Source organism: Chlamydomonas reinhardtii, chromosome 9 (genome assembly GCF_000002595.2).
Source record: "Chlamydomonas reinhardtii strain CC-503 cw92 mt+ chromosome 9, whole genome shotgun sequence".
In the NCBI taxonomy this organism is placed as follows: domain Eukaryota; kingdom Viridiplantae; phylum Chlorophyta; class Chlorophyceae; order Chlamydomonadales; family Chlamydomonadaceae; genus Chlamydomonas; species Chlamydomonas reinhardtii.
This window is the reverse complement of record NC_057012.1, coordinates 6,766,427-6,789,716: the sequence shown is the minus strand read 5'-3', so window position 1 is coordinate 6,789,716 and position 23,290 is coordinate 6,766,427. Positions and strand designations below refer to the sequence as shown.

The 23,290-nt window shown below is 63.7% G+C and overlaps 3 protein-coding genes across 3 annotated transcripts; 2 read left to right on the top strand and 1 right to left on the bottom strand.

Moving 5' to 3' along the window:
• CHLRE_09g409426v5 (uncharacterized protein) lies at nucleotides 1-6,842 on the bottom strand. Its single transcript, XM_043066239.1, has 8 exons — nucleotides 6,573-6,842; nucleotides 6,246-6,294; nucleotides 5,939-6,024; nucleotides 5,082-5,222; nucleotides 3,878-4,670; nucleotides 2,765-3,714; nucleotides 2,328-2,406; nucleotides 1-2,008 (listed from the first exon to the last, which is right to left on the bottom strand). The coding sequence occupies exons 1-8, from the start codon at nucleotides 6,690-6,692 to the stop codon at nucleotides 900-902; spliced, it is 3,327 nt and encodes a 1,108-aa protein (XP_042921535.1). The 5' UTR covers nucleotides 6,693-6,842; the 3' UTR covers nucleotides 1-899.
• Nucleotides 6,843-7,262: 420 nt separating this feature from the next.
• CHLRE_09g409350v5 (uncharacterized protein) lies at nucleotides 7,263-18,476 on the top strand. Its single transcript, XM_043066238.1, has 18 exons — nucleotides 7,263-7,654; nucleotides 7,776-7,834; nucleotides 7,931-8,016; nucleotides 9,531-9,628; nucleotides 9,907-10,024; nucleotides 10,325-10,378; nucleotides 10,899-10,973; nucleotides 12,219-12,308; nucleotides 13,339-13,485; nucleotides 13,744-13,889; nucleotides 14,155-14,308; nucleotides 14,515-14,622; nucleotides 14,915-14,977; nucleotides 15,228-15,329; nucleotides 15,728-15,811; nucleotides 16,225-16,326; nucleotides 16,720-16,873; nucleotides 17,246-18,476. The coding sequence occupies exons 1-18, from the start codon at nucleotides 7,581-7,583 to the stop codon at nucleotides 17,386-17,388; spliced, it is 1,857 nt and encodes a 618-aa protein (XP_042921534.1). The 5' UTR covers nucleotides 7,263-7,580; the 3' UTR covers nucleotides 17,389-18,476.
• Nucleotides 18,477-19,062: 586 nt separating this feature from the next.
• On the top strand, nucleotides 19,063-22,932 carry CHLRE_09g409325v5 (uncharacterized protein). The gene is made up of 2 exons (XM_043066237.1): nucleotides 19,063-19,809; nucleotides 19,921-22,932. The coding sequence occupies exon 2, from the start codon at nucleotides 20,123-20,125 to the stop codon at nucleotides 20,303-20,305; it is 183 nt and encodes a 60-aa protein (XP_042921533.1). The 5' UTR covers nucleotides 19,063-19,809; nucleotides 19,921-20,122; the 3' UTR covers nucleotides 20,306-22,932.
• Nucleotides 22,933-23,290: the final 358 nt, after the last annotated feature.

Genomic DNA, 23,290 nt, shown 5'->3' with positions numbered 1-23,290 from the left:
TCGTTGAGTTCTTGTGCCACAGGCGCTGAGCCCGCAAGGCTCAGGGCTCTGGCCTGGTCTGCTGCCGCCCTTGCAATTGCAAAGCGCAAACCCGCTGAGGCCAGGGTGCACGACTTCACCCACTGCATGGCCCACGCAGTTGCGCAAGGCCAGGCTAGTGCGACGGCCAATCCTCCTATTCGTGCGACCTTCTGGCTAGTGGCAACCCCGCGCTCCGGTCTGGCCATGACGCCGTGTGTTGTTGCCTTGTTGGGCGTCCACCGTGTCCACCGTCAGGCGGCGTGGACCGCGGCATACCCCACAGCGACACAGCTGACCCGCCAGACATATGGTAGCTGAGGTACTAGGGAGAGCTCAACCCTGCCCAACCTGCTAGAAAAGAAAGGGTGTAGCCTGCCCCGCCATCATGCCTCCGGCTCTCCACCTCTTGCGGCGCACCCATTACCTTCCAGTTCCACATCGATTCCATCGAACGCCGTTGCAAATTGTTTGCCGTCTGCTGGGTTCTGGGAATCAGCTGCACCCTACGGGGCTTCACCAACCTGCCTTACCACTGTCCCATCGCACATCGGTTCCATAGAACACACATAGTCGCGAACGGTCGGACCTGTGTACGTGCCGTACGGGTGCACTGCACCAAGGGGTTGGGGCTGCGGGCTTGGTGCCGCCGCCTTCTGTGCGCACCAATCGAACGGGCATCGAGGGGCCTTACGCAGCAAAGCTTTAAGTAGCTCGGACATCGCGCATGCGTGCCTTCCTGCCGCCTCACGAATGTACGCCCATGCTACGGTTGAAAGCTGCCGCGGCGAAGGCACAAAACGCCCACGCTACCAGTGCTTGACCAGCACTGCTTTCATGCGAGCAGCCGCCCACCATTCCTGTGGCCGCACGGCCGCTGCTCACCCGGCGCCGTACATGTAGCCATCCATTTTCCGCGCCACATACGCCAGCAGCAGCACCTCGCATCCACCCCCACCCCCACCACCACCCCCACCACCACCACCACCCCCACCACCACCACCACCACCACCACCCCCACCACCACCACCACCACCACCACCCCCACCACCACCACCACCCCCACCACCACCACCACCACCACCCCCACCACCACCACCACCACCACCACCACCACCACCACCACCACCACCACCACCCCCACCACCACCACCCCCACCACCACCACCACCACCACCACCCCCACCACCACCACCACCACCACCACCACCACCACCACCACCACCACCACCACCCCCACCACCACCACCACCCCCACCACCACCACCACCACCACCACCCCCACCACCACCACCACCACCACCACCACCACCACCACCACCACCACCACCACCACCACCCCCACCACCACCACCACCACCACCACCACCATTACCAGCATTACCCCGATCACCCCCGCCAGCCACCACGCCGCCCCCTGGCAGGGCCGGCCCCCCTCCCACCCCTGTTGCCCCTGCCCCTGCCCCCGCACCCACTCCGCCTCCTGCCGCTGCTCCTGCGGCTGCTCCCGCCGCCGCCCCCGTCCGATCACCCGTTGTCGGCGCCTGCAGCCGCAGTAGCGAGTACGGCGGCAGTAGCAGCAGGCGACTGCTCACCTCCAGCCCCCAGTCAGACCGTTTGGAGTCAACGAACACGTGCAACCGCCGCCCAACCGCCAGCAGTTCCGACAGCGGGGGCTGCTGCTGGTCTTGTTCATGCTGCTGCTGTTGCTGCTGTTGCTGTTGTTGTTGTTGTTGTTGTTGTTGCGATTGCGGTTGCTCCACCTGTAAGCCCTGCAGCTGTTGCGGTTGCTGTTGCTGTAGCTGCTGCGACGGCTGCGCGCCTGCGCCAGCGCCGCTGCCCGTGGCGGCCGCGGGCTGGGGGCGGGGGCGGCTGCTGCAGTGGGAGGGCGGCTGGTAGGGGTGGCCGTACAGCTGCAGTAGGGTGCAGGTGGTGCGGGTGAGGTGCGCCTCGCGACAGCGGCTGAGCACCTGGACCAGCAGCGAGCCGGCTGGGGGCCGGGGGGGGGCACAGGTAGGCAGGCACACACGGCAGGGGGCGGGAGTGAGGAAGACGGATGAGGCTAGGTGGGAGTGGCCGGTGTAGGGCCGGTGTTGCTGGCATTGCTGGTAACTATCTCCCTAGGTTCACGAAGGGGTGAAGTGCGATTTGCAGGCCATGGAGGTACAAGCCCCAGGAGCGCTTCACCTACTCCAGCGCAGGCGCGCATGCAAATAGCCGGCGGCCCCAGGCAGCAGTCCCCCTTCCCGTGCCGAGCAGCAGCAGCTATGCCCTAGCCCCCAGGCCCCCTAGCCCCTGGCGTGACTCACAGGGTGGCGGCGGCGGCGGCAGTGTGAGCAGCGCCTCAGCCTCCCGCTCCTGTGCTGCCTTGAGTCCGGCCAACACTGCCTGCACACGTACACACACATTAGAGACAGATCCCACAGCGTCTTCGAGTACGAATAGAAGTACGAACAGGAGAGGGAGGGGGTCGACACAGTCTTGGTTCCGGAGGATGTCTGTGATCACTGTCACTTGCTGCGCGCGCATGGCCACCCGCTGTGCACCACCCTAAGGCCGGAGGAAAGCCAACGCGAGTACCGGCATGTGCCGAATGCGCAAGAGACAAACAAAGGCACACCAAGGTACATACGTATGCGCGGCGGCTGGTGCCATGGCGGCACCGCGCCATGGAGGGCAACAGGCAAAGCTTCTCAACTTGCACTCCACCCCCCTCTCGCCCACGCGCACGGACTGCTGCACCCACCTGCAGCCGCCCCTGCAGCCCCGCCGCCTGCCGCCCGCCGCCGCGCCGGCCGCTGCCTCCGCCTCCGCCGCCAAAACCGACACCACCACTGCCGCCGCCGCCGCCACTCTGAGGTGTGGGGGCGCCCATCGCTGCCAGGAACTCCCTCTGTCGCTCCGACTGCTGCCCCATCAGCTCCAGCGTGTTCAAACCGCCGCCGCCACCGCCACTGCCACGGCCGCGACCCGTACTCGTGCCGGCCTCGAGCCCATCACCGCCGCCGCCGCCGCCAGCCGCCGCCGCTGCGGAGCCGGCGCTCGAGGCGGCTGGCCACACCGGCAGGCGGCGGCCCAGCGGCGTGGCGTCAGCCGCCGCCGACTCATTGCTGCCGCCGCCGCCGCCAGACGCGAGCAGGTCACGCAAAGAGGCTGGGGGGCCCGGCCCTTGCCCCGTCCCCGGCCCTTGCCCCGGCCCCGTAGCTGCCTGATGGCTGTGTGATGGCGCCAGCGGCGGCGCCGCGCGGCCCTTCGGCAGCGGGGTAAACCAGGGCCCAGCTTGCGGCTGCTGGTGCTGGTGGGGGTGATGCTGCTGGTGCGTCTTGCCGGACTGCCGGCCGCCCATGCTATGGCTACTGCTGGACGGGCCGCCGCCACCGCCGCCGCCGCCAGCAGCGGCTGCTGCTGCTGCTGCTGCTGCGGCTGCTCCGCCCCCAAGCCTGCCGCCAGTGGTGGCGGAGGCGGTGTGCTGTGGCGGCGCAGGCCGCACCGGGGTGAAGGCCGGCGGCCCCATTGCCAGTTGGCCACCAGGGCCACCGCCGCCACCACCACCGCCACTGGCGCCGCTGGCCCCAGGCGCATGCGGCTTGCTTCCGCCGCTGGCGTTGGCACTGGCGCGGCCGAAGCTGAGTCCAAAGCCGGATGGCGGCGCGGGAGTGCGCGGCGGTTGCCTGCCGGGCCCGGCCGCCAGCAGCGCTGCGGGGTACGCGCGGGAAGGGCGGACGGTGGGACGGCGGCGGGGGGATGGCGGGAAACGCCGCGCGCAGCTTGAAAGCAGCGCATGCACGCGCGTGTCTAGGCAAAAGCTAGCATCCCTGTCCTTTCGCGCAATGGCATTCGGGTTCATCACCACACTCACCTGCCAAACCCACGGCTCCCCCACGCGGCGGCAGCGGCGCGGGCCCTGCCGGCCCCCGTGCAGCTCCCGCCGCCCTCCCCCCTGCCGCCTCCCCTCCACCTGCTGCTGCCGCTCCCTCCACCTCTCCCTCCACTGCACACAGCTCCCCTCCCCCTGCTCCTTCCCAGCCATCGCCATCGCCATCGACGTCGCCGCCAGCGCCAGAGGCATCTAGCGCACACGGCAACCGCTGGCTGGAATCAAAGCCAGCCTGGGACGAGCCCTTGGGGTGGCACTGCTGGTGCTGCGAAGAGCCGCCTGCCTGCTGCGAAGCCCCGGCGTCGCGGATTACAAAGCGCGCCTTCTTGCCCTTCCCGCCTCCGCCGCCACCGCCTCCACCAGCACCCCCACCTACGCCTCCAGGCCGCGGGGCAGACCACATGCCGCCGCCTGCCGAGCCGCCGCCGCCGCTCCTGCCCCTGCCGCCGCCGCTGCCCCTGCCGCCGCCGCCCCTGCCGCTGCCGCCGCCTGTGCCCCCGCGGCCCTGCATGTTGGCGGCGGCGCCATGTCGGCCCTGCAGCGGCGACAGCGGCGGCCGCCCGCTGCCATCCATGGCGGCGGTTGCGGCAGCGGCTGCGGTGTCAGCGGCGGCGGCTGCGCCGCCAGTTGGCGGTTGGTGCGCTGGCGGCGGCTGCGGGCGTGGCCCTTGCAAGCAGGCGCTGCCGGCCTGTGCCGTGGCGGCAGGCGTGGCGGCCGCGGCGCCGGAGGCAGTGGCGGCTGCAGCGGATGCTGCTGCCGCTGAGCGCTGCAGTTCCTTTGGGGTCACAGCGAAGGATCGATGGAGGATCGGGGTCCGCAGGTAAGGCTTAGAAGTTTGGGCTTAGGGTGAGCGCGTGGCGCCCCAACGCCCACCTGCTTCGGTTTGATGCAGCCACCCCAGCCACGCCAGCCGAACCCAGCCACTCTAGCCAGGTCAACCCACCCTTGCCGACTGTAGCCACTGTGGCAATCCATCCCGTATGTCACCCTGGCTAACGCTAGCCACCCTCAGGGCTTTTACTGCGCTTGGAGCTGGGGGTTCCGGCCTGAAGGCGAATGCACGGCGTCCCATTGCCCTCCTGCTTCGGCTTGATGCAGCCACCGTATGTCACCCTAGCTGAACCTTGCCACGTTAGCGGAACCTAGCAGGCTCAAGCCATTTCGGCCCACGACTTATGCGACCTACCTGCAACAGACGATCCATGCGTGCCTGGCCCGCCGCCACCCCTGCCGCCCCGCTGCGGCCGCCGCCGCCACCAGCCCCAGCCCCAGCCGCCGCCGCCGCTAGCTCGCTGTCGGCATCCTGGCTGGTGTCGTCATCCAGCTCCTGTTTCCATGGGGTTGTAGGCAGATAAGTGAGTACTGCCGCTACAAGAGGCGGGTGGACGCAATGGCCTGCAACGGAGCAAACGTGACATGGTAGTTCGTGTGCGTGATGTGCCCGCGTGTGCATCATGCGCGGCTGTGATTCTGTGCGCGCGGTACGACACCACTCCTGGCAGTGCGCCTCGTAGAACCCGTTGAATGCTGCCAGGGACCAACTCGTGTGCACCAACCCCCTTGCTTGTTGCTGCAAAACCCTTCCTCCCGAAACTACCGGGAAAGCAACGCCGTTCATATGCACATCACCCCATCCAGGACCTCCCGACCCAAATCCAAACACAGTGCCAAGGCTCCTGGCGCCTATGACCCACATGGCCGCCTCAGCAGCAGCACCCCCCACACGGAAGACCGCCCAAGTCCCACAGCGAGTGCCCATGGCTGCACGCCGGCCTCGTCAACAAAACCCCACCACCACACACACACACACACACACATATACACACACACACACACACACACACACACACACACACACACACACACACACACACACACACACACACACACACACATACACACAACACACACGTTGCTGCCCGACCCACATCGCCCGAACACACACAGGTGGTAGGTCGCCCATGCCTCCCCATCAGCTCTTTGCTTCGTGTGGACAATCATGTATGTACCACCTTATGCCTTGCGCCCCTGAGACCGCCGCACCCGTAGGTCCACCTCCAACACCAGTGTGCTCTCCTGCTGCAGATGCTGTTGGCGCTGCGCCGGCGATAGTTGTTGCCGAGCCAGGCCTGGAAACAGCCGTGCACATGCTGTTGGTTGCAACAATGCAATTCAGCCCCAAGGCGTGTATGCGAGCCAGGCAGCTGTAAGTTTGAGCAGCAGCCAGGCGGAGCTGTCAGGTTGGGAACGCGTCTGTGCCCACGCTGTGCTCGCGATCCCCTCTTTCGCTTGCGAACTATAGTATAAGCCAGGGCTGCAATAGGGGCTGCGCTGCCGCCCCCGTGCTCACCTGCCGCGCGCGCCCAGGGGTTTACCAGGCCCGTGCCAGCCTGCGGCGTCTGCGGCAGCAGGAGCAGATATGCCATGGGCCGCAACGGCACGCGTCACGCAGCTCGCTTGACAGCACGGCAACGACCTAGCCAGCACGGTGTTCTGTGCGTATCTGCAGCCAGCAGCAGACGCAGCGACAGCCCCAACAGCCCTAGCGACGGCGACTAGCGCGTTTCGTGTGGAACAGGGGGGGCGCGACCCCCGCTCCGTCAACGTCCATCGGGCCTCCGAGTTTCGGCTGAGCGCGACTGTGGTGCCGAAGTGCCAACACAGCTAGTGCCCTCACCGTCCGCATGTCCAGTCGGCGTAGCAGGTTTGCGCGGTGCTCGTCGACCTCCTCGGCATAACCCACGCCCCACTCCTCGTCCTCCTCATCGCTCTCCTCTCCTCGCTTGCGACGCTTCATTCCGTGGGCCAGCATTGTCAGCCTTTGCTATATCATCAACATCACTCATCAGTTCAGGCAAACATAATCAAGGAAGCGGCGTATTTCACGCGAAATGCAGTGTGCGCGCGTTCGCAAGACGTTTGCATATCTGCGGAGTAATTGAATTGTATGTCCTAGTGCCCTTGCAATGTATTTATGACTCTCCGAGGCGAGGCCCTGGCTGTCGTGCCGTGCGTGATGAGGACGCGGTTTGAAGCCGCAGGCGCATATGGACACGGCGCCCCTCATGCACAGTTGGGGGGTGGCGCGCCATAAAAATGGATGTCGTGTGTGTGCAGTGGGACCGAGGTTGTGTGCAGAGTGTCTAGGCCGGGTCACCAGGTCTGCAGGGAAGCACACGCGCTGGCACCCCCCGCCTGTGCAAGTATCTGCAGGCCTCTCCAACCCCTCACGAATTACCCACCCCGCCATCATTTCTATAGTACCCCTGGTTTGGAACGTGCCTGCAAGGTCATTGCCAGCGCCACGGGCCGACCCAAGTCCGGCAATCACATTTCAACTTTGAAGTATCTCAGCAGGCTCAATGTAGGTCATTTGAGGGCCCAATTTTAGGAGTCTCTGGACAGCGCTGAAATAATCGGTGCCAACGGCCTGGATCGTGATCGGGACAATTTTGTTCGGCAGGATTGTCGGCAGGAGCACCCGATTGTCGCGCTCGACCAGCACTGCTTCTTTCCTTTTGACCCGGTGAGGGAGCTTTACTTTCACTCCCGACCGGACCTTGCGGCTTTCTTTAGGTCCTCGCCGCCGACGGTCTCGCGGTGTGCTTCAGCATTTTCACACATCAATCTCCTGCCATACCCTACCTCCTTTTTAGCTCGGACCTCTAAGTAGAGCAGCGCCAAGATGGCGCCCAAGAAGGAGGACCGCAAGGGCGGCGAGGAGACCCTCACGCGTATTGCCATCGTCAGCGAGGACAAGTGAGGTTCTAAGTACCCGGATTAGATCTAGAAACAGCTGCACAATTTGTGCAAACGGGCGAGCAGCCAGGTGGTGCTGGAAGGGCGGCTTTTTAGTGAATGGCGCGGGCTGCTCTCGCAGGTGCAAGCCCAAGAAGTGTCGTCAGGAGTGCAAGAAGAGCTGCCCCGTCGTCAAAGTCGGTGGGTACCGCGACAGTTGATGCGGGGAAGGACGAGTTCCAGGGCTGGGCGAGGGCACGATTCTGAACACCCTGGGCCCCAACTCTCTGCCCGCAGGCAAGCTCTGTATTGAGGTCGCGCCGAACTCCAAGATTGCATGGATTTCCGAGGAGCTGTGCATCGGTTGCGGTATCTGCGTGAAGGTGAGCGCGACACCCGCGCCCGCGCAGCGGGGGGGCGGGGGCGGGACAGGCGGGCGGGCGGGCGGGCGGGCCGGATGGGCACAGGGCCGCTTACACAAACCCTGACCGGCACTGGGGCCGCTGGCCCCTCGGCGGATACACGGAAGCGAGGGGCTCGGGGGCCACACCTCTCGCGCCGCAGCGCCAGGCGTCAGGCGTCAGACGCGGTCGCGGGAACGGGCTGGGCGAGGCACCCGTCAGCAGGTATTGGGGAAGCCAGCGGAGCGCAGGCGCCTGCGCAGCGGGCGGGCGGGCAGGCGGGCAGGCCGCCTGCGGCCTCACAGGTGGGCGGGCAGCCTGCGGCCTGACAGATGCTGCGGTGCGGCTGCGGCTGGCCACGGCGGTACACGTCAGCGCTACCCCAGCGGCAGCAGCAGCACCAGCGGCAACAACAGAGGCAGCATTACCAGCGGCAACAACAGCAGCGGCGGCGGCGGCAGCTGGCGAAGCAGCCGCAGCCTCCATTCCTGTTGGCTTTCACCAGGGCAGCAGCTGGCTGCAGCAGCAGCCCGGGACACACAGGGGACCGGCAGCAGCGCCCCAGCCGCCGAGTTCACGGCGCAATCGGTGGCAGCGGCGCTTGTGCTGGTGCTGTTCCTGAGGAGGCGGCCGCAGCTCGTTCTGGTGCTGCGGCTGCGGCTGGTTTTGGTCACCCGGAAGCGCGTGTGCATAAGGGGAGTTGTGCATGGGTGCTGCAGCGTGTGCCCAGCCCTCGTCGTCGTGCGGCAGCACTGGCGACGAGGGCTGGGGCCAGCCAGCCAGTACCCTGGGTGATCGCCGGAGCTAGGCAGAGGGGCGCTGTAATGAGGACAGAGCACTGCCACACACACGCGCCGCTGTCCTATCAGTGTCCAGGAGCTGCCACGGTAGCCGCGGTGTCGGAGCCACTGGGACGCGGCGGCAACGGGGGCGGCGGTGGCAGAGCCTCAGCTAGGACCGGAGGGCGCCACACCGCGAGGAGGCAGCGGGGGACCGCCACGAGCCCTGGATGCCGCCGTAGCTGCGGCAATGGCAGTAGCAGCAACCGCAGTAGCAGCTGCCGCATCAACAGTAGCCGCTATGGCAGTAGCCGCAGTAACAGCAGCGGCCCCAGCAGCAGCCCCAGCAGCAGCAGCTGCCTGGCGTGGCACTACCCGCCAGGCGGCAGGCGGCAGGCGCTGCAACGGCTGCCTCTGTGTGTGGGACGGAGGGCCAGGGGTAGCACTGTGTGCTTGGCTAGCACCGCCACCGCCACTGCCTGGGCCTCGACCTGCCCCCCAGCTCGGGTCGGGTCCGGCCCAGGCCCGGAGGAGTGCCAGGCTGGAGCCGTTCACCGCGCCACAGCTGCACCACTGCTATACCCGCTATCGGCGCTGTGGGATCCACGCTCAGGGCATGGCATCCGGCTATTGCAGCCCATGATGCCACAAGCCGCCACCCTACACCTCATTTGTGTTTCTATCCACTCCTGTGCGTGTGTGATTGTGACCAAACAGAAATGCCCGTTCGAGGCGATCATGATCATCAACCTGCCCAAGGACCTCGAAAAGGAGACCACGCACCGCTACGGCCCCAACACCTTCAAGCTGCACAGGTGGGTGCGGCTGTGTTGGATGTGGGTGTGGGTGTGCATGTGGGTGTGGGTGTGGGTGGGTGGGTGGATGGGTGGGAACACACAGGAGGACGGAGGGGCGGCGTGCGGATGAGTGGGGGCTGTGCGGGAGCGGCTGTGGTGGCGTGGCGGTGGTTGGCCGGGTTGCGAATGCACCCAGCCGTGTTCGATCCATTCACTCCGTCCCTGCTCCTCCCTGCTCACTCCTGCGTACCCCTTCCCTCCCCCTTCCCTCCTCCTCCGTACCCTCCCCGCCCCAGGCTGCCCATGCCTCGCCCCGGCCAGGTGCTGGGCCTGGTGGGCACCAACGGCATCGGCAAGTCCACGGCGCTCAAGGTGCTGGCGGGCAAGCTCAAGCCCAACCTGGGCCGCTTCACGGTGCGTGGAGAGAAATGGGTGGGGTTCTAGAACCCAAAGCAAGCCAACAGGAACAGGGGGGACAACGGCAGGGAGGAGAGGAGAGGAGGGGCGGCAGGGGACGCAGGGTCAGTGGGGTGGCCTGTGGGCGGAACCCCTGCGCGGATGTGGGACACGCACACGCGGGTGCGGCCTCCGGGTGCGGCCTCCGGGTGCGGCCTCCGGGTGGTTGTGGACCATCGGTCCTGCCCGCTCTCTGCTGGCGCCCTTGCATGTTACTTACGGCACACGCACCCGCGCCCCCTCTGCGCCCCCTCGCAGAACCCGCCTGACTGGCAGGAGATCCTCACCTACTTCCGCGGCAGCGAGCTGCAGGTGAGGGACTGGTTTTTTGGGGGCGGGGGGTTTAGTAGTCTATGGACGACGGAGCGGTGTCGGAACCGAACGATGAATGGTACAGAGCGGGCAGGCGGGGGCCGGGGCTGGGCGTCGGGCGGACGGGGGTGGGACTGGGCTCGGCCGGGGGCGCGTGTGTACGTGCACGGGTGATTGGGGGCTGGGGGAGTAGTGGCATCGGTCGGCATGGGGCCAATGCAGGGCGCCGGGCTTCGCGCTGGTTGATTCGTTGCGGAGCTGTACAGGTGCCAGGGTCGTCGTGCTGCGAGCTGTGCGACGTGGTCGCGTCTTGCGTAATAAGTGCCACATGGCGGCACCGGATGCAGCGGCATGCCTTGACCTGCCAGCTCTCGCCTGTGCCTGTATAAATATCAAGTTGTGCAATGCGCACTCGTCCTCGCATGCGCGCGCGCAGCCAGCTCTGCCTCCCCTGTTCCTGACCCTGACCCTGACCCTCACATTCAACCGCCTCACCCAACCGCCTCACCCGCCCCCTCAGAACTACTTCACGCGCATCCTGGAGGACAACCTGAAGGCCATCATCAAGCCCCAGTACGTGGACCACATCCCCAAGGTACGACAGGATGCCGGGTCGTGCGTATGTGTGTGGCAGGAAACGTTATAGAGAGCACAAAGGGAAGGGTCTTTGGGTTTGTGTTTGTGTGTGTTTGGAAGCACGGGCAGGGAGGTACCTGACGGTGGGGCGAGGGGAGGGGAGGTGCGAGGCTGCGAATGGATCGAATTGAAGTACGGTGGTCAGGGGTCGTATCTTGTTTTCGGGGTGATGTCTGGCTCCAGACAAAAACGGCCGCATGGCCGCCGTCTTTTGTCTGGACACAAGGCGGTTTGGGGGCTTCTCCATAGGAATTCGGACAAAACCCGCCCCAAACCCGGGCCAACAAAGTCTCACCTCAGACATTAGCCCCCGGGAGGAATGTCTAGGAAACGACCAACATGGCCGATTAATGTCTGGAGACATTAAGATAGGAGCCCTGACGGTGGTAGAGCGAGAGCAGCAGGGAGGTGTGGGGTGGCTGAGGGCTGTGAAAGCAGCGCGTGTGGGCCCGAGCGCAGCGGGCCCGCATTGACGATGTGTTGTATGAATGCGATGGGCGCATCATAAAAAGCATGGTGAGATAGGCGCATGCAGCATTCCAAAAGGCGTCCTTTTCTAACCTGGCACGGCGACGTTGCAACGCCGCGCATAGTTTCGCTGGGACGCAACAAAAGCAGCCTTCACGGGCCGGCGGGATTAACTCCCGTCGCCGCAACGTCGCGTGGGGGCCGATGCCGCGTACGGCACAGTCTCTGCGATGGCACCGCGGGACAATTTTCTAATTGTGCACTAGTTGAGCATACAGCACACATCGGCACACGCATGTGACGGAAAGGGGGGGAGCAAAGAGGAAGGCGTCCTTTTCTAACCTGGCACGGCGACGTTTCAACGCTGCGCATAGTTTCGCTGGGACGCAACAATGGCAGCCCTTACGGGCCGGCGGGGGTTTCCGTCGCCGCAACGTCGCGCGGAGGCTGGCGCCGTACACGGCTCAGTCGCTGCGATGACACCGCGGGACAGATCATAAAACACATACACACACATACACACGCACAGTCGCAGCTGGACATGTTGTTGTGCGCCCCCTAACTCCGCCACGCCGCACGCACAGCGCGGGCGATTAACCTGCTGGCTGTAGATAACGCTACACATCGCACGATCACATCACGTCACATCGCAACACGCCACACCCGGCCATCCCCCAACCCGCCACCCCTCCAAACTGGTGTGCATGGGACCCCGCGGCCCCCTCGCCCCCTGCAGGCTGTGCGCGGCAACGTGCTGGAGGTGCTGGTGCAGAAGGACCAGCGCGACGTCAAGGACATGCTGCTGCAGGACCTGGACCTGGAGCAGGTGGGGAGAAGGGGGAGAGATGGGGGATGGGAGGGCGTGTGCGTGTGTGTGTGTATGGGAGGGGCGGCAGGGCGGCAGACGCACAAGGAAAGGGGTAGCGAACAGGCAGGCGGCATGTTACGGAAGCAAGATGGAAGGCGTCCTTTTCTAACCTGGCACGGTGACGTTACAACGCCGCGCATAGTTTCGCTGGGACGCAACAGTAGCAGCCTTTCGGGGCCGGCGGGGGCTCCTGCCGCCGCAACGTCGCACGGGGGCGGCTGCCAACAGCGGTGGAGGTCGCCCCTGTGATGGCACCGTGGGACAAAGAATTTGGGTGGGAGTTTGGGGGCGGGCGGGGGGTGCACAGATCATGTGTACCACACTCAGCAGGATGGCGCGCACCCACGTATGTATACAGCGCAAGCAACACCAGCATGCAAGGCTTGCAATAGCAACAGCAATAGCGATTTCTAGGGCAAGCACGAAAGCAATGTTGCATCTGCCAACATGGAGAAGGCGTCCTTTTCTAACCTGGCACGGCGACGTTGCAACGCCGCGCATAGTTTCGCTGGGACGCAACAATAGCAGCCTTCACGGGCCGGCGGGATTATCTCCCGTTGCCGCAACGTCGCGTGGGGGCTCATGCCGTCTACGGCTCAGTCGCTGCGATGGCACCGCGGGACAGATCATAAAACACACACATAAACACACATACACACACACATACATACATACACACACCCGCTCCTCCACACCGCCTGCACCGCACGCCACGCCAAGCTGCAGCCACCCCCCTCCACCCCACCCCACGCATTCCTTTGGTACTGCATTCCTACACCGCCCTCTCCTGACTCGTCCTGCCTGACTCCCACCCCAAACCGCGCGCGTCAATGGCTGCCCCCTTTCACGCTCTACTACCGCATCCAGAAACCCCTTTCAAGACCCTCCTCCCCCTCCTCCCCCTCCTCCCCCTCCTCCCCCATCCACCCCATCCACCCTCCTCCCCCTCCTCCCCCACCCTCCTCCCCCGCCCCCCTCCCCCACGCAGGTGACGGACCGCAACGTGGAGAACCTGTCGGGCGGCGAGCTGCAGCGCTTCGCCATCGCGGTGGTGGCGTGCCAGCAGGCGGACGTGTACATGCTGGACGAGCCGTCCTCCTACCTGGACGTGCGGCAGCGCCTCAAGGCGGCGCAGGTGCGGGCGCGGGCAGGGGGCAGGGGCAGGGGAGGAGCGTGGCGTGGCGTGGCCGGTGTTTTGCTTGACGTGTGACGGGAGCTGCTTGACCCCCGCGACGAGCCCTCGAGATCCTGGCATTGCACGTGTGCCAAAGGCCAATTGGCGATGGCATATATCAGGGCAGCACAGCCCCCTCACTCCGTGCCCTCACTCCCTGCCCTCACTTACCCTCACTTTTCCTCACTCGCCCCGCCCCGCTGCCGCCGCCACCGCCAGGTGATCCGCTCGCTGCTGGCGGTTGACAAGTTCGTCATCGTGGTGGAGCACGACCTGTCCGTGCTCGACTACCTGTCCGACTTCATCTGCTGCCTGTACGGCAGGCCCGGAGCGTACGGCGTGGTCACGCTGCCCTTCGGCGTGCGGTGGGTGCTACGGGGGGTGGGGAATGGGGTTTTGGGGGATGGGAGCTCGGGGGATGGGAGCTCGGGGTGGGGTGGGTAGGTAGGTGGGTGGGATGGGATGGGCTGGATGCCCCAGCGGTGGTTACAGGGAAGGAGGGGCATGGGCGGTATGCGTGTGCGTGCCCAAACCCACCAGCAGCTCACCAATCACATACCCGCAAACCTAAACACCCAACTTGCCACCCCAAAACACTTAACTTATCATCATCACCCACCCCACCGACAGCGAGGGCATCAACATCTTCCTGGCGGGTTTCGTGCCCACCGAGAACCTGCGGTTCCGCGAGGAGTCGCTGACGTTCAAGGTGGTGGAGCAGCAGGAGGGCGAGGTGGTGAAGAAGTTCAGCCGCTTCAAGTACCCCAAGCTCAAGAAGACGCAGGTGAGGCAAGAGGAGGAAAGGGGAGTGACGACTGAATCTACAGACCCAGACCAAGAAAGGGGTTGGGGCGGTGTGGTCAGGGGATGTTTCAACACCGCGTATCATGGATGTTGTTCCTCATGTCGTGTTCCTCCCTCCCTCCGCTCCTTCTCACCTTCTGCTCCCACCCGCTCCCTCTCCTCCCACCCCATCACAAACGCGCGCAGGGCAACTTCTCTCTGGAGGTGGAGGCGGGCGAGTTCACAGACTCGGAGATCCTGGTCATGCTGGGCGAGAACGGCACCGGCAAGACCACCTTCATCCGCATGCTGGCGGTGAGCGGTTGGGAGGGGGGAGGGAGGAACGGAGGATGGGTGTTTGAGGATTGCTGTACGCAAGTCGTTCTATACATCCGGGCTAGGAAATCGTGTATACGGGGCGCGCGGCCTCGACCTTTCTTATCCCTCTCCTCGTCTTGAACCGACTGCTTGCCTCACCTTCCTCCCCCTCATCCTCCCCCACTTGCCTCCTTTCCTCCTGCCCTCCCGCCCTGACCCTCCTCCTCTTCCTCCTCACCCTCCTCACCCCCCTCCCCCACCTCCTCCCCTCCGCCTCCTGCTGGCTCAGGGCGCGCTGCCCTCCGACCCCATGGAGGGCGAGGACGGCGAGGAGCCCGAGTCGCTGCCGCAGGTGAGGCCGGGGGCGCCTGGGGGCACATGGTTGTAAAGCGGCTCCCCTCCTGCCCCTCCCGTGCTCCTGCTCTTCCCGTGCTCCTGCCTCTTCCCTGCCCCTATACCCCCTGCCCCTATACTCCCTGCCCCTATCCCCCCGCCCCTCCCCTGCTCCCCCTCCCACCCTTGCCCTCCCACCCTTACCCCTCCTCCTCACCTCCCTCCCACCTCCCACCTCCCTGCCTCCCTCCCTCACCTCCCCCCCCCAGTTCAACGTGAGCTACAAGCCGCAGAAGATCAGCCCCAAGTTCGAGGGCACGGTGCGGCAGCTGCTGCACAAGCGCATCCGCGAGAGCTACATCCACCCGCAGGTGGGGGCCGGGCGGAGAGGGGAGGGAGGGAGGTCGGGAGGGGGGACGGTAGATACCAGCCCAAACTAAACCGGGGAGAGGGCGGGGGTGTTCGGCACAGGGTCCACACGTGTGGAGCATGCCCGGCTGCGGCGGAGGGCAGCTCGGCACAACGGCCAGAGGCAACCAAGTTGTTGGGGCTCGCGCGTGTTTCGTGCTCTGGGCTTGTTCAGTCCCAGCTCCCTGCCATCAGCGTCACGACCTCACCAGCCTCGCCACCAACGCCACCACCCACTGCCCTTGCTGCCCCATCCCCCTGCGCGTGCCCACCCCCGCCCCCTGTATCCTGTTCTCAAGGTTTTAACCTTGCAAACCCCGCTCCCTGCCCACCCTCCCCCACCTCCTGCCTGCTGCCTCAGTTCAACGCGGACGTGATGAAGCCGCTGACCATCGAGGCGCTGATGGACCAGGAGGTGCAGAACCTGTCGGGAGGAGAGCTGCAGGTGAGCTGGGGGTGGTGGGAGGGCGCGTGTGTGTGTATGGGGGGGAGGTGCAGAACCTGTCGGGTGAGCAGGGGGAGGAAAGGGGAGGATGGGGGAGAGGGAGGCGGGTGGTGGAGGTGGGTGGGTGAGGTGAGGTGGGGAAGAAGGTGAGGGACGGCGGGTGCAGCGGGAGGTGGGGGCGAGGGTGCGGATGAGGGTGACTGCAGCGCGAAGGTCCGGCCCTGTGTGGTTGAGGGGTTGGGTGCCCGCTGTACCTGATGCGGTGCCTCACTGCTACCGCTATGTCTACTACCTCCTTCCAACCCCCGCCAACCCACGCCAACCCACGCCCCGCCCTCCCTATCCCTCCTCCTCCCTTCCCCTCCCTCCCTCTCCCCCTCTCCCTCTCCCCCTCCTCATGACCATGCTCACAGCGTGTGGCCATCACTCTGGCTCTGGGCCAGCCAGCCGACATCTACCTCATCGACGAGCCGTCCGCCTACCTGGACTCGGAGCAGCGCATCATGGCCGCAAAGGTGAGACTAGGGGGGAAAGGGGGAAAAGGTGGGGTTTGGGGGAGGAGGGCCGTGGCGTTTGTGTTTTGTCCGGGGGAGAAAGGGAGGGCTGGGTACCTGGACTCGGGGCAGCGCATTATGGCCGCAAAGGAGGAGCTAGCCGTTCATGAAAGACGGTTTGTGGTGACATGTTCGGGGGGGGCGTGGGCGGATGCCGGGCTGCCAGAGGGGGCCCGGAGGGGCCCTGAGGGGGGCTGGGGGCCTGCGGACGTGCTCACCCCACTCCCACAACACCTCTGGGCACACGCGGCACCACCCCGTGTCATTCACACCCCGTGTCAAACCCACCTCGCGTCCTTCCCACCCGTGTCCCCCCCCCCCCACACACACACACACGCGCCACCACCCCCGCAGGTCATCAAGCGCTTCATCATGCACAGCAAGAAGACGGCGTTCATCGTGGAGCACGACTTCATCATGGCCACCTACATGGCGGACCGCGTCATCGTGTACGAGGGCGAGCCCTCCAAGAGGGCCTTTGCGCGCACGCCGCAGAGCCTGCAGACCGGTAGGCGTGCACGCGCGTGTGTTTGTGGGGGGGGGATTGGGGGGGTTGATACCAGCCCAAGCTCGGGGCGTCCCCCCCCCCCGTCCCGTCCCGCCATGTGGGGGCGGTGTGGGCCTGTGCCGCTGCTGGTGCTTGGGGTCGCTTGGGATGCTTGGGTTCGCTTGGGGTGCTGGTGCTGTCACTCCCACCAAACACAGTGCAACCGCATTGCAGCACACGCGTGCAGTGGAAGCACACACGCACGCACACACAAGTTGCGTTTGCTGACAGAAACAAGCCCACCCGTACTCCTCCACTCCTCCACTCCTCCACTCCTCCACTCCTCCACTCCTCCACCCCTCCACCCCTCACCCCACCCCTCACCTCCCGCAGGCATGAACAAGTTCCTGGCCAACCTGGACATCACCTTCCGCCGCGACCCCACCAACTACCGCCCGCGCATCAACAAGTGGGGCTCCACGAAGGACCGCGAGCAGAAGGAGGCCGGCACCTTCTACTACATCGGCGACGACTAGATGCGGGGCGACTAGATGCGGGGCGACTAGATGCGGCTAAGATGTGGCGGGTGTGAAAGAGGCTGCTGTGGAAGAGGCGGGTGAGGAAGAGGCAGGTATGGATGAGGCGGGTGTAGATGAGGCGGCTAGGCTGGTGGCCAGGCGGCCAGGCGGCCGGAGCGCATGCGCGAGGCTATGGCGGTGACGGTGGAGTGTGAGCATGGGACAAAGCTGCATCGGCAGCTCGGCAGTCGGGCGCGGAGGTTGCGCGGCGGGCCGAGACGAGGAGACGAGTGTGGGGAGGGCGCCAGGGCTGGAGGCTTGCGTTTGGGGCAGATTAAGGCGCGGCAAGGGTGCGTGTGGGGCGCGGTGTCGGCGTTTGTGTGTATTGTTGTTTCGCTTTGCACGATCCTGTGTACCGGCGCGTCAACACAACGGGACTGTGCCGTGGGTTTGCCGTACGCAAGGGAGATCCGGGTCGGGGCTGGTGCGTGGGGTGCTGGCGCACTGGTCATTGTGATGACGCAGCGCGCCGGGGTGGTGTGGGTTTGGCGTGTGTGTTGGGGTTGTTGGGCGTGCAAGCCCGTGCATTCGGATACTATGATAGCTCGGTCGGAGGGCAGGTGGTGATACGGACGGGAGTTCGTTGAAGGGCTTCGGACAGGCACGGGCCTGCAGCTTCGCTGGCAATTACCGGTAGATACAGAAGACGCTAATCGTGGGGTTCGCGGAGAGCCTTGCTGCGCGCCTAGAGTGGCTTTGAGATATCCGAGCGCTGAGACGAAATTACGAAAAGAGAGGTGCGAGCGGCATAGGCAGAGATGTAGCACATGTGCTGGCGGTGCCAGTCCCAGTCCCGCAAAACAGGGAAGGCTTTCGTGTGCGCCTGCTCGGCACATGGCGCTTGGAAGGGATGTGTCAGGGATGTGTGTCTGTGTGGAGCGGAACGGGCTTTCGTGGCTTGCGGACGGCCGCATAGTCAGTCAGCTTGCCATCCGGCTCGGGATGTGGGTGATGCCGACGCAGCTCGGGTGTGAATTGGCGTGTCGAAGGGGCACACACGTTGCGCGGCAAACGACCTAAAACGACCAATGTAAGACGGCCAGGTATGACCGCCAAGTGTCACCCCGCAGCGGGTGGAGAGCTGCACGGCTGGCAGGTCGTGTCGATACGCGAACGGGGAGCTGCGAGAGGATGCGTGCGCGGGGCCTCAGGTTGGGCCCAGGCAAAGTCCCAGGCTGTGCCGACACAGGCACTTGGCGGTTGGCAGGATGTCAGGGAGTCCTAAAAGCGTAGGATTACGCTCGTAAAACGCTCACGGTTGCAGTGGCTTTAGGCCGCCCGCGAGGCCGACGCTATCCGTCTCCGTCGGTTCGGGCGCCGCGGCATCGCAAACGTGGCGTTGTCGTATTTGGGTTGCGAACCCTACGCCACCGGCAGCATTTCATACCAGCTTGCATCATCAAGCAGGCTGTCATCATTGAGACGCCACGTGTTCAGAGTTCTATAACAGGCTGTTTCCACTCGGCCCACTCCACTTGGGTTAGTGGGAGCTCTAGTGGGGCGCAAGTGGTTCGCTAGTGGAAGGCGTCTCCACATGGGCTCCACTAGCGATGGGGTTCGAAATAAAAGCCCCCCCAAACGCACGCCAGTAGTTATAATTTCAATTGCAACCAATACAAATGAACGATTGAACGTTACTTTTGCTATGCCTGGCGCCTTTGCTGCTGCAAAACTACCGAGCCTTTCGGTCGGCATGCCGGGTGCCCGCGCAAGCGGCTGCTGCGAGGGCTGCCCGAACACCCCGGCTGTCTGTGTCATGTTGAGGTGTTCAGCCATGAGGCTGACAGCAGGCGGAAGTGCGAGACGCGTTGACCTTTGAGCTTCTGGCCCCAGCGATGACCGCGAGCGAAAGAAAAGAACTGTCCAACAGCTACGTATAAGGCCTGAAGTTGGTTTGAGCAAGTTTGTGTTGCGCGCCAAAACGTAAGTGGGAAAAAGCGCGGTAGAGGGCTGGCCCGGGCCAGGGGTCAAAGCCGAGCGCTAGTGGGACGCAAGTGGGCGGTCGGCATTTCCACTCGCCCTATGCAACCCCTCGATTTCTTCATTGCATTCACGCCCTGATTATTTCTATCGCTAGAGACACAATTATAATATTGTTTGCATCGAACACGGTCAGCTTTCCGCGCAAGAATTTCAAAGTCGCGACTAAGTGGGGCCGAGTGGAAACAGCCTGTAAGGGTTCGAATCCCTGGGCATTAGCGTGCACATCGCGACGGGTTCGTTTTCAGTCCACTTGGACTGAATCCAGGGTCTGGCCAGGCTGTGGCTTTTAGCCATGCGGACTCCTCCTTTGCGCCCGCGAGGCAGGCACAATGTCTCAAACGGGCTGGCTCCTGCGCGCGCTCCTCAGGCGCCGCTCTTAGTGCGCGGCCTGTCCAGGTGAGAAGATATCATGAGGTCATCTACAACGCCCCGGGTTAGAGCGCCCGATTCGTGACGCCCGCGGGGCTGTCGCAAATTCATGCGGCCATTCGTTTCCGCTTCGTGTAGGGTTTCCAGGCTCGGTGCGATTTGGGCGCCTCCGCTGATGAAACCAAGAGCTGTCTGCCCATAGAAGACGGCGCCTCGAGGCGGAGACCGCGGCACGACCTGCCAGCTCGGCAGCTGCTGCGACCTCTCGCGTTTGTCGTGTACGGAGCAAGGCTCCCAGAGGGGTTTTGCCAACGTCATCGCCGGCTTCACAGCAGTATACATGCATCAGGAACAAGAAACCAGCTGCTGTGGAGGTGGGCAATGGCTCGGTACCCTGGGAGGGCTGCATGCAGCGACGCAGCGGGGGTGGCTGCTGGGGGTGGGGTGTGCTGGCCCCGTGACCGCAATGCCACACAGGGAATGGCTGACACTCGTGATCAGTCGTGCGCCAGATTGGACGTGAACAAAGTTACTGCACGCCTGAAGCATGCTGCTGGCTTGGTGATTGGAGTGCCGAAGGAATCAAAGCCACGGCCAGCAGCATCTCTGCATTTTTGCTTAGGCAGTCCTGTCTTTGGTCGGTTGGCTTGCTTGATTGGGCCTCTTGTGCACAAGCACATGCATATTGCCTGAAAGGGCTTGAGCCGGCGCGGGTGCAAATGGCCTCAGGTCGCATGGGCGGCGGGGGCAGGCACGACTGCAGCTGCGTGCGTGGTGCGGGTGAGGGCGATGTCATGCGCACCGCGAGATAGATTCCCGGTTCCATGTGGACCGTCGGACTCGGAGCGCGCTGTGGCGGAGCTCTTTCTCTGCATTTATGCGCGGACAGCGGCAGTCAATTAGGATGCACGCGCGGCTTTGGTGGGACACGCATTATCGCCGACGACGGTTGCGCGGGTGTGACCTGGATGCTCGCACAACGCACAGCCGGCAGCCTTGGCCACCGAGCTAGCGACGCTATGAAACGCTCGGTGCAATCCAGGAATCGGCGTTTGCTGTTATAAATGGAGGCACTCTCATTGTAATTAGAGACTGGTTTGGTGGGTTTGCCAGGGGCCTAAACCTGATTGGAGTGGGGGCAAGCAGGAGAGGCTTCATCTGAAGCTGGCAAGTACCAGGCTTGCTTGTTCATTACTCAACATCAATGCATGCATGAGATTCCCACACTAGCACGATGCGATCTGCTTGGTTCGGTACGGGTTAACTCGCCGTTTCGCGCGCATGTGGGGAAGTCAGTCAATGTACCGGAAGGCGGTTTGGCTGAATAAATATGAGCGCCCTTTGGAAAGCAGCGAATATGAGACGATAGTGTTTCGTTTGTTTGCAGTGGCGCATCATTGCATTTCATGCAATTATTATTGCTGGGACACAGCATTGCCCATGCCCGTGATAACAGATATGCGGTGCGTGAGGCCCTTTATGCCAACGCTTGCCACGCTGCATGCCACGTCTGTACATTTGCATTTGTGGTGTTATTATGCATCCTTGAGGCTGGCTTCGCAGGCTTGCATGAAAACCGGACCCATGAAGAACCCAATGCGCATTCTTGAAGCTTGACTGAAGAGGAAGTCTTTGGAGGCGCACGGCTGTTAGGCAGCGCTGTACACGGTAAAGTAGGGCAATCCTGGCACGTTCGATTTTGGACATGCAACAGCGAGGCTGGACCTGCCAGCAATCAAATAAAAGGCTACAAGCTGATAGTGGAAGATGAAGTAAGGTGCCAACCCTAAAGACGTACCCCACAGTTTGTTTTGGCGCCATGGGCTGGAGTGATTCGTATGTATGTGCGCGCCCCCATGAACGTTGCAAGGACCCGGCTGCGGCACAATCGCTTTGATGGGGGCATACAAGGCTCTCGTGTGTGCGCTTTGGATGGCAGGCTTGAGACGTGTGTGGGGAAGTGAGTCAGGTGGCAGTTGCGGTAATCCTTAGCATATGCTTGGACTTGGAAGCCGCTACAAAACACTTGGTAGGTAGTATGATTCAACGTTGAAAGCCCAGGTGGGCCGGCCTAACATGGCTACAAATAAATCATGCATTCTTATTTCTTGTCTGGGTCTCACGCGCTTTGAGTGGGTTCCTGCAGAGGCAGCTCCGTTTGGGCCTCTTTGTTGACAATCCAGGGTTGTCTATAATGAAGAGACTGGCAAAGTGGCAAACCACATCACCCCCTTTTACCTGTTACCGTACTTTCCATTTCAATCCTTCCTAAATCCTGTGTTTCGGTGGGCATGGGACGCAGCGTCTGCGTGGCGCCAACCCGGTGAGACCCGTGTGTGCGTGTGTGTGTGTGTGTGTGTGTGTGTGTGTGTGTGTGTGTGTGTGTGTGTGTGTGTGTGTGTGTGTGTGTGTGTGTGTGTGTCGGCGTGGTGCCTGTGTGGGTCAGAAAGCGAGGCAGCTGAGGACGCAGCAGAGGAGGGCCGACTGCACTGGGTAGTGTGGCACGGAGCGACAGGACGCGGGGTTTGGGTCGTCACCAAAGATTTGGGGTCGTCTGGTTATGGTGTCCGATGATGCAAAAGGTGAATTTGGGTGCCGCGGGCTGGTACGTGTGTGTGTGCGGTTCTTCGCCTCAGTGCAGACGGACGCGCTCCTTGCGTCCGTTCCTGCAGTTTCCTGGCTGGGCTTACGATAGGTCCTGCGGCTCGCGACAGCCTTGTGCACTGCGCCCGGGCACTGCGGTGGGGCGGCGTGGTGTGGTGTGGTGTGGTGTGGTGTGGTGTGGTGTGGTGTGGTGTGGTGTGGTGTGGTGTGGTGTGGTGTGGGGCGGGGCGGGGCGGGGCAACCGAGGACTGCCGGGTTGAGATCATCTCACGTGCATGCGTGTGTGCATGGAGAACGTCAGACGGTAAGAGCTGGCTTACCACAAGGTGTTTGGGTTTGCACAGATGCGATGTGGCAAAGAGCATTTCATCCATTGCGAGGGCTGCAGCTACATTGATGAGTGAGAGGTGGTCGTGCGGCACTGTGCAGTACGTGTTTGGGGAATGAACGGGGGAGCCGCACGCGCGCGCCGCGTGGATCAGGCGGGCGGGCAGAAACACGCGCTGCCCATCCGATCCGGTATTGAAGCTGTAGTGATGAGTAGCGCAATCTGCAAATCTCGCCCGTGTATAATCCGTGTCTTCAGGTCTGGTGCAAGTACAGAGAATTGACAGAGACCCAGCAGGTCTCCACCAGCCCACACAGCGCGAGAGTGAGGAGCAGCGGACACCGTAGCCGCATTCCCACCCACCCATCCCCAGTTGGCAGACATGGCAATGCCAGATTCCGGAGCCTCTTTGTTGTGCGCGGTGTGCACTTCCGGCAAGGAGCTTTCGGCAACGGACGGGCTGAGGTGCGAAGGGGGCAGATGGAGGATGGTGTGGTAGGGCGGTCGGCAACAGGCACACTTCGATACCCCACGGCGTGTGTCAGCAGGGTTATCTCCTTGTGTGGCGTAGAGCTA

Excerpts from the sequence above, each read along its gene's own strand:
- CHLRE_09g409325v5 (XM_043066237.1), top strand. The coding sequence starts at position 20,123 with ATGCATCAGGAACAAGAAACCAGCTGCTGTGGAGGTGGGCAATGGCTC.
- CHLRE_09g409426v5 (XM_043066239.1), bottom strand. The coding sequence starts at position 6,692 with ATGAAGCGTCGCAAGCGAGGAGAGGAGAGCGATGAGGAGGACGAGGAG. Across the intron at positions 6,295-6,572 it reads GCCGACTGGACATGCGGACG|ACGCCGCAGGCTGGCACGGG; the intron begins GTGAGGGCACTA and ends CTGCTGCCGCAG. Across the intron at positions 5,223-5,938 it reads TGTTGGAGGTGGACCTACGG|GAGCTGGATGACGACACCAG; the intron begins GTGCGGCGGTCT and ends CCATGGAAACAG.
- CHLRE_09g409350v5 (XM_043066238.1), top strand. The coding sequence starts at position 7,581 with ATGGCGCCCAAGAAGGAGGACCGCAAGGGCGGCGAGGAGACCCTCACG. Across the intron at positions 13,486-13,743 it reads AGCGCCTCAAGGCGGCGCAG|GTGATCCGCTCGCTGCTGGC; the intron begins GTGCGGGCGCGG and ends CGCCACCGCCAG. Across the intron at positions 13,890-14,154 it reads ACGCTGCCCTTCGGCGTGCG|CGAGGGCATCAACATCTTCC; the intron begins GTGGGTGCTACG and ends CCCCACCGACAG.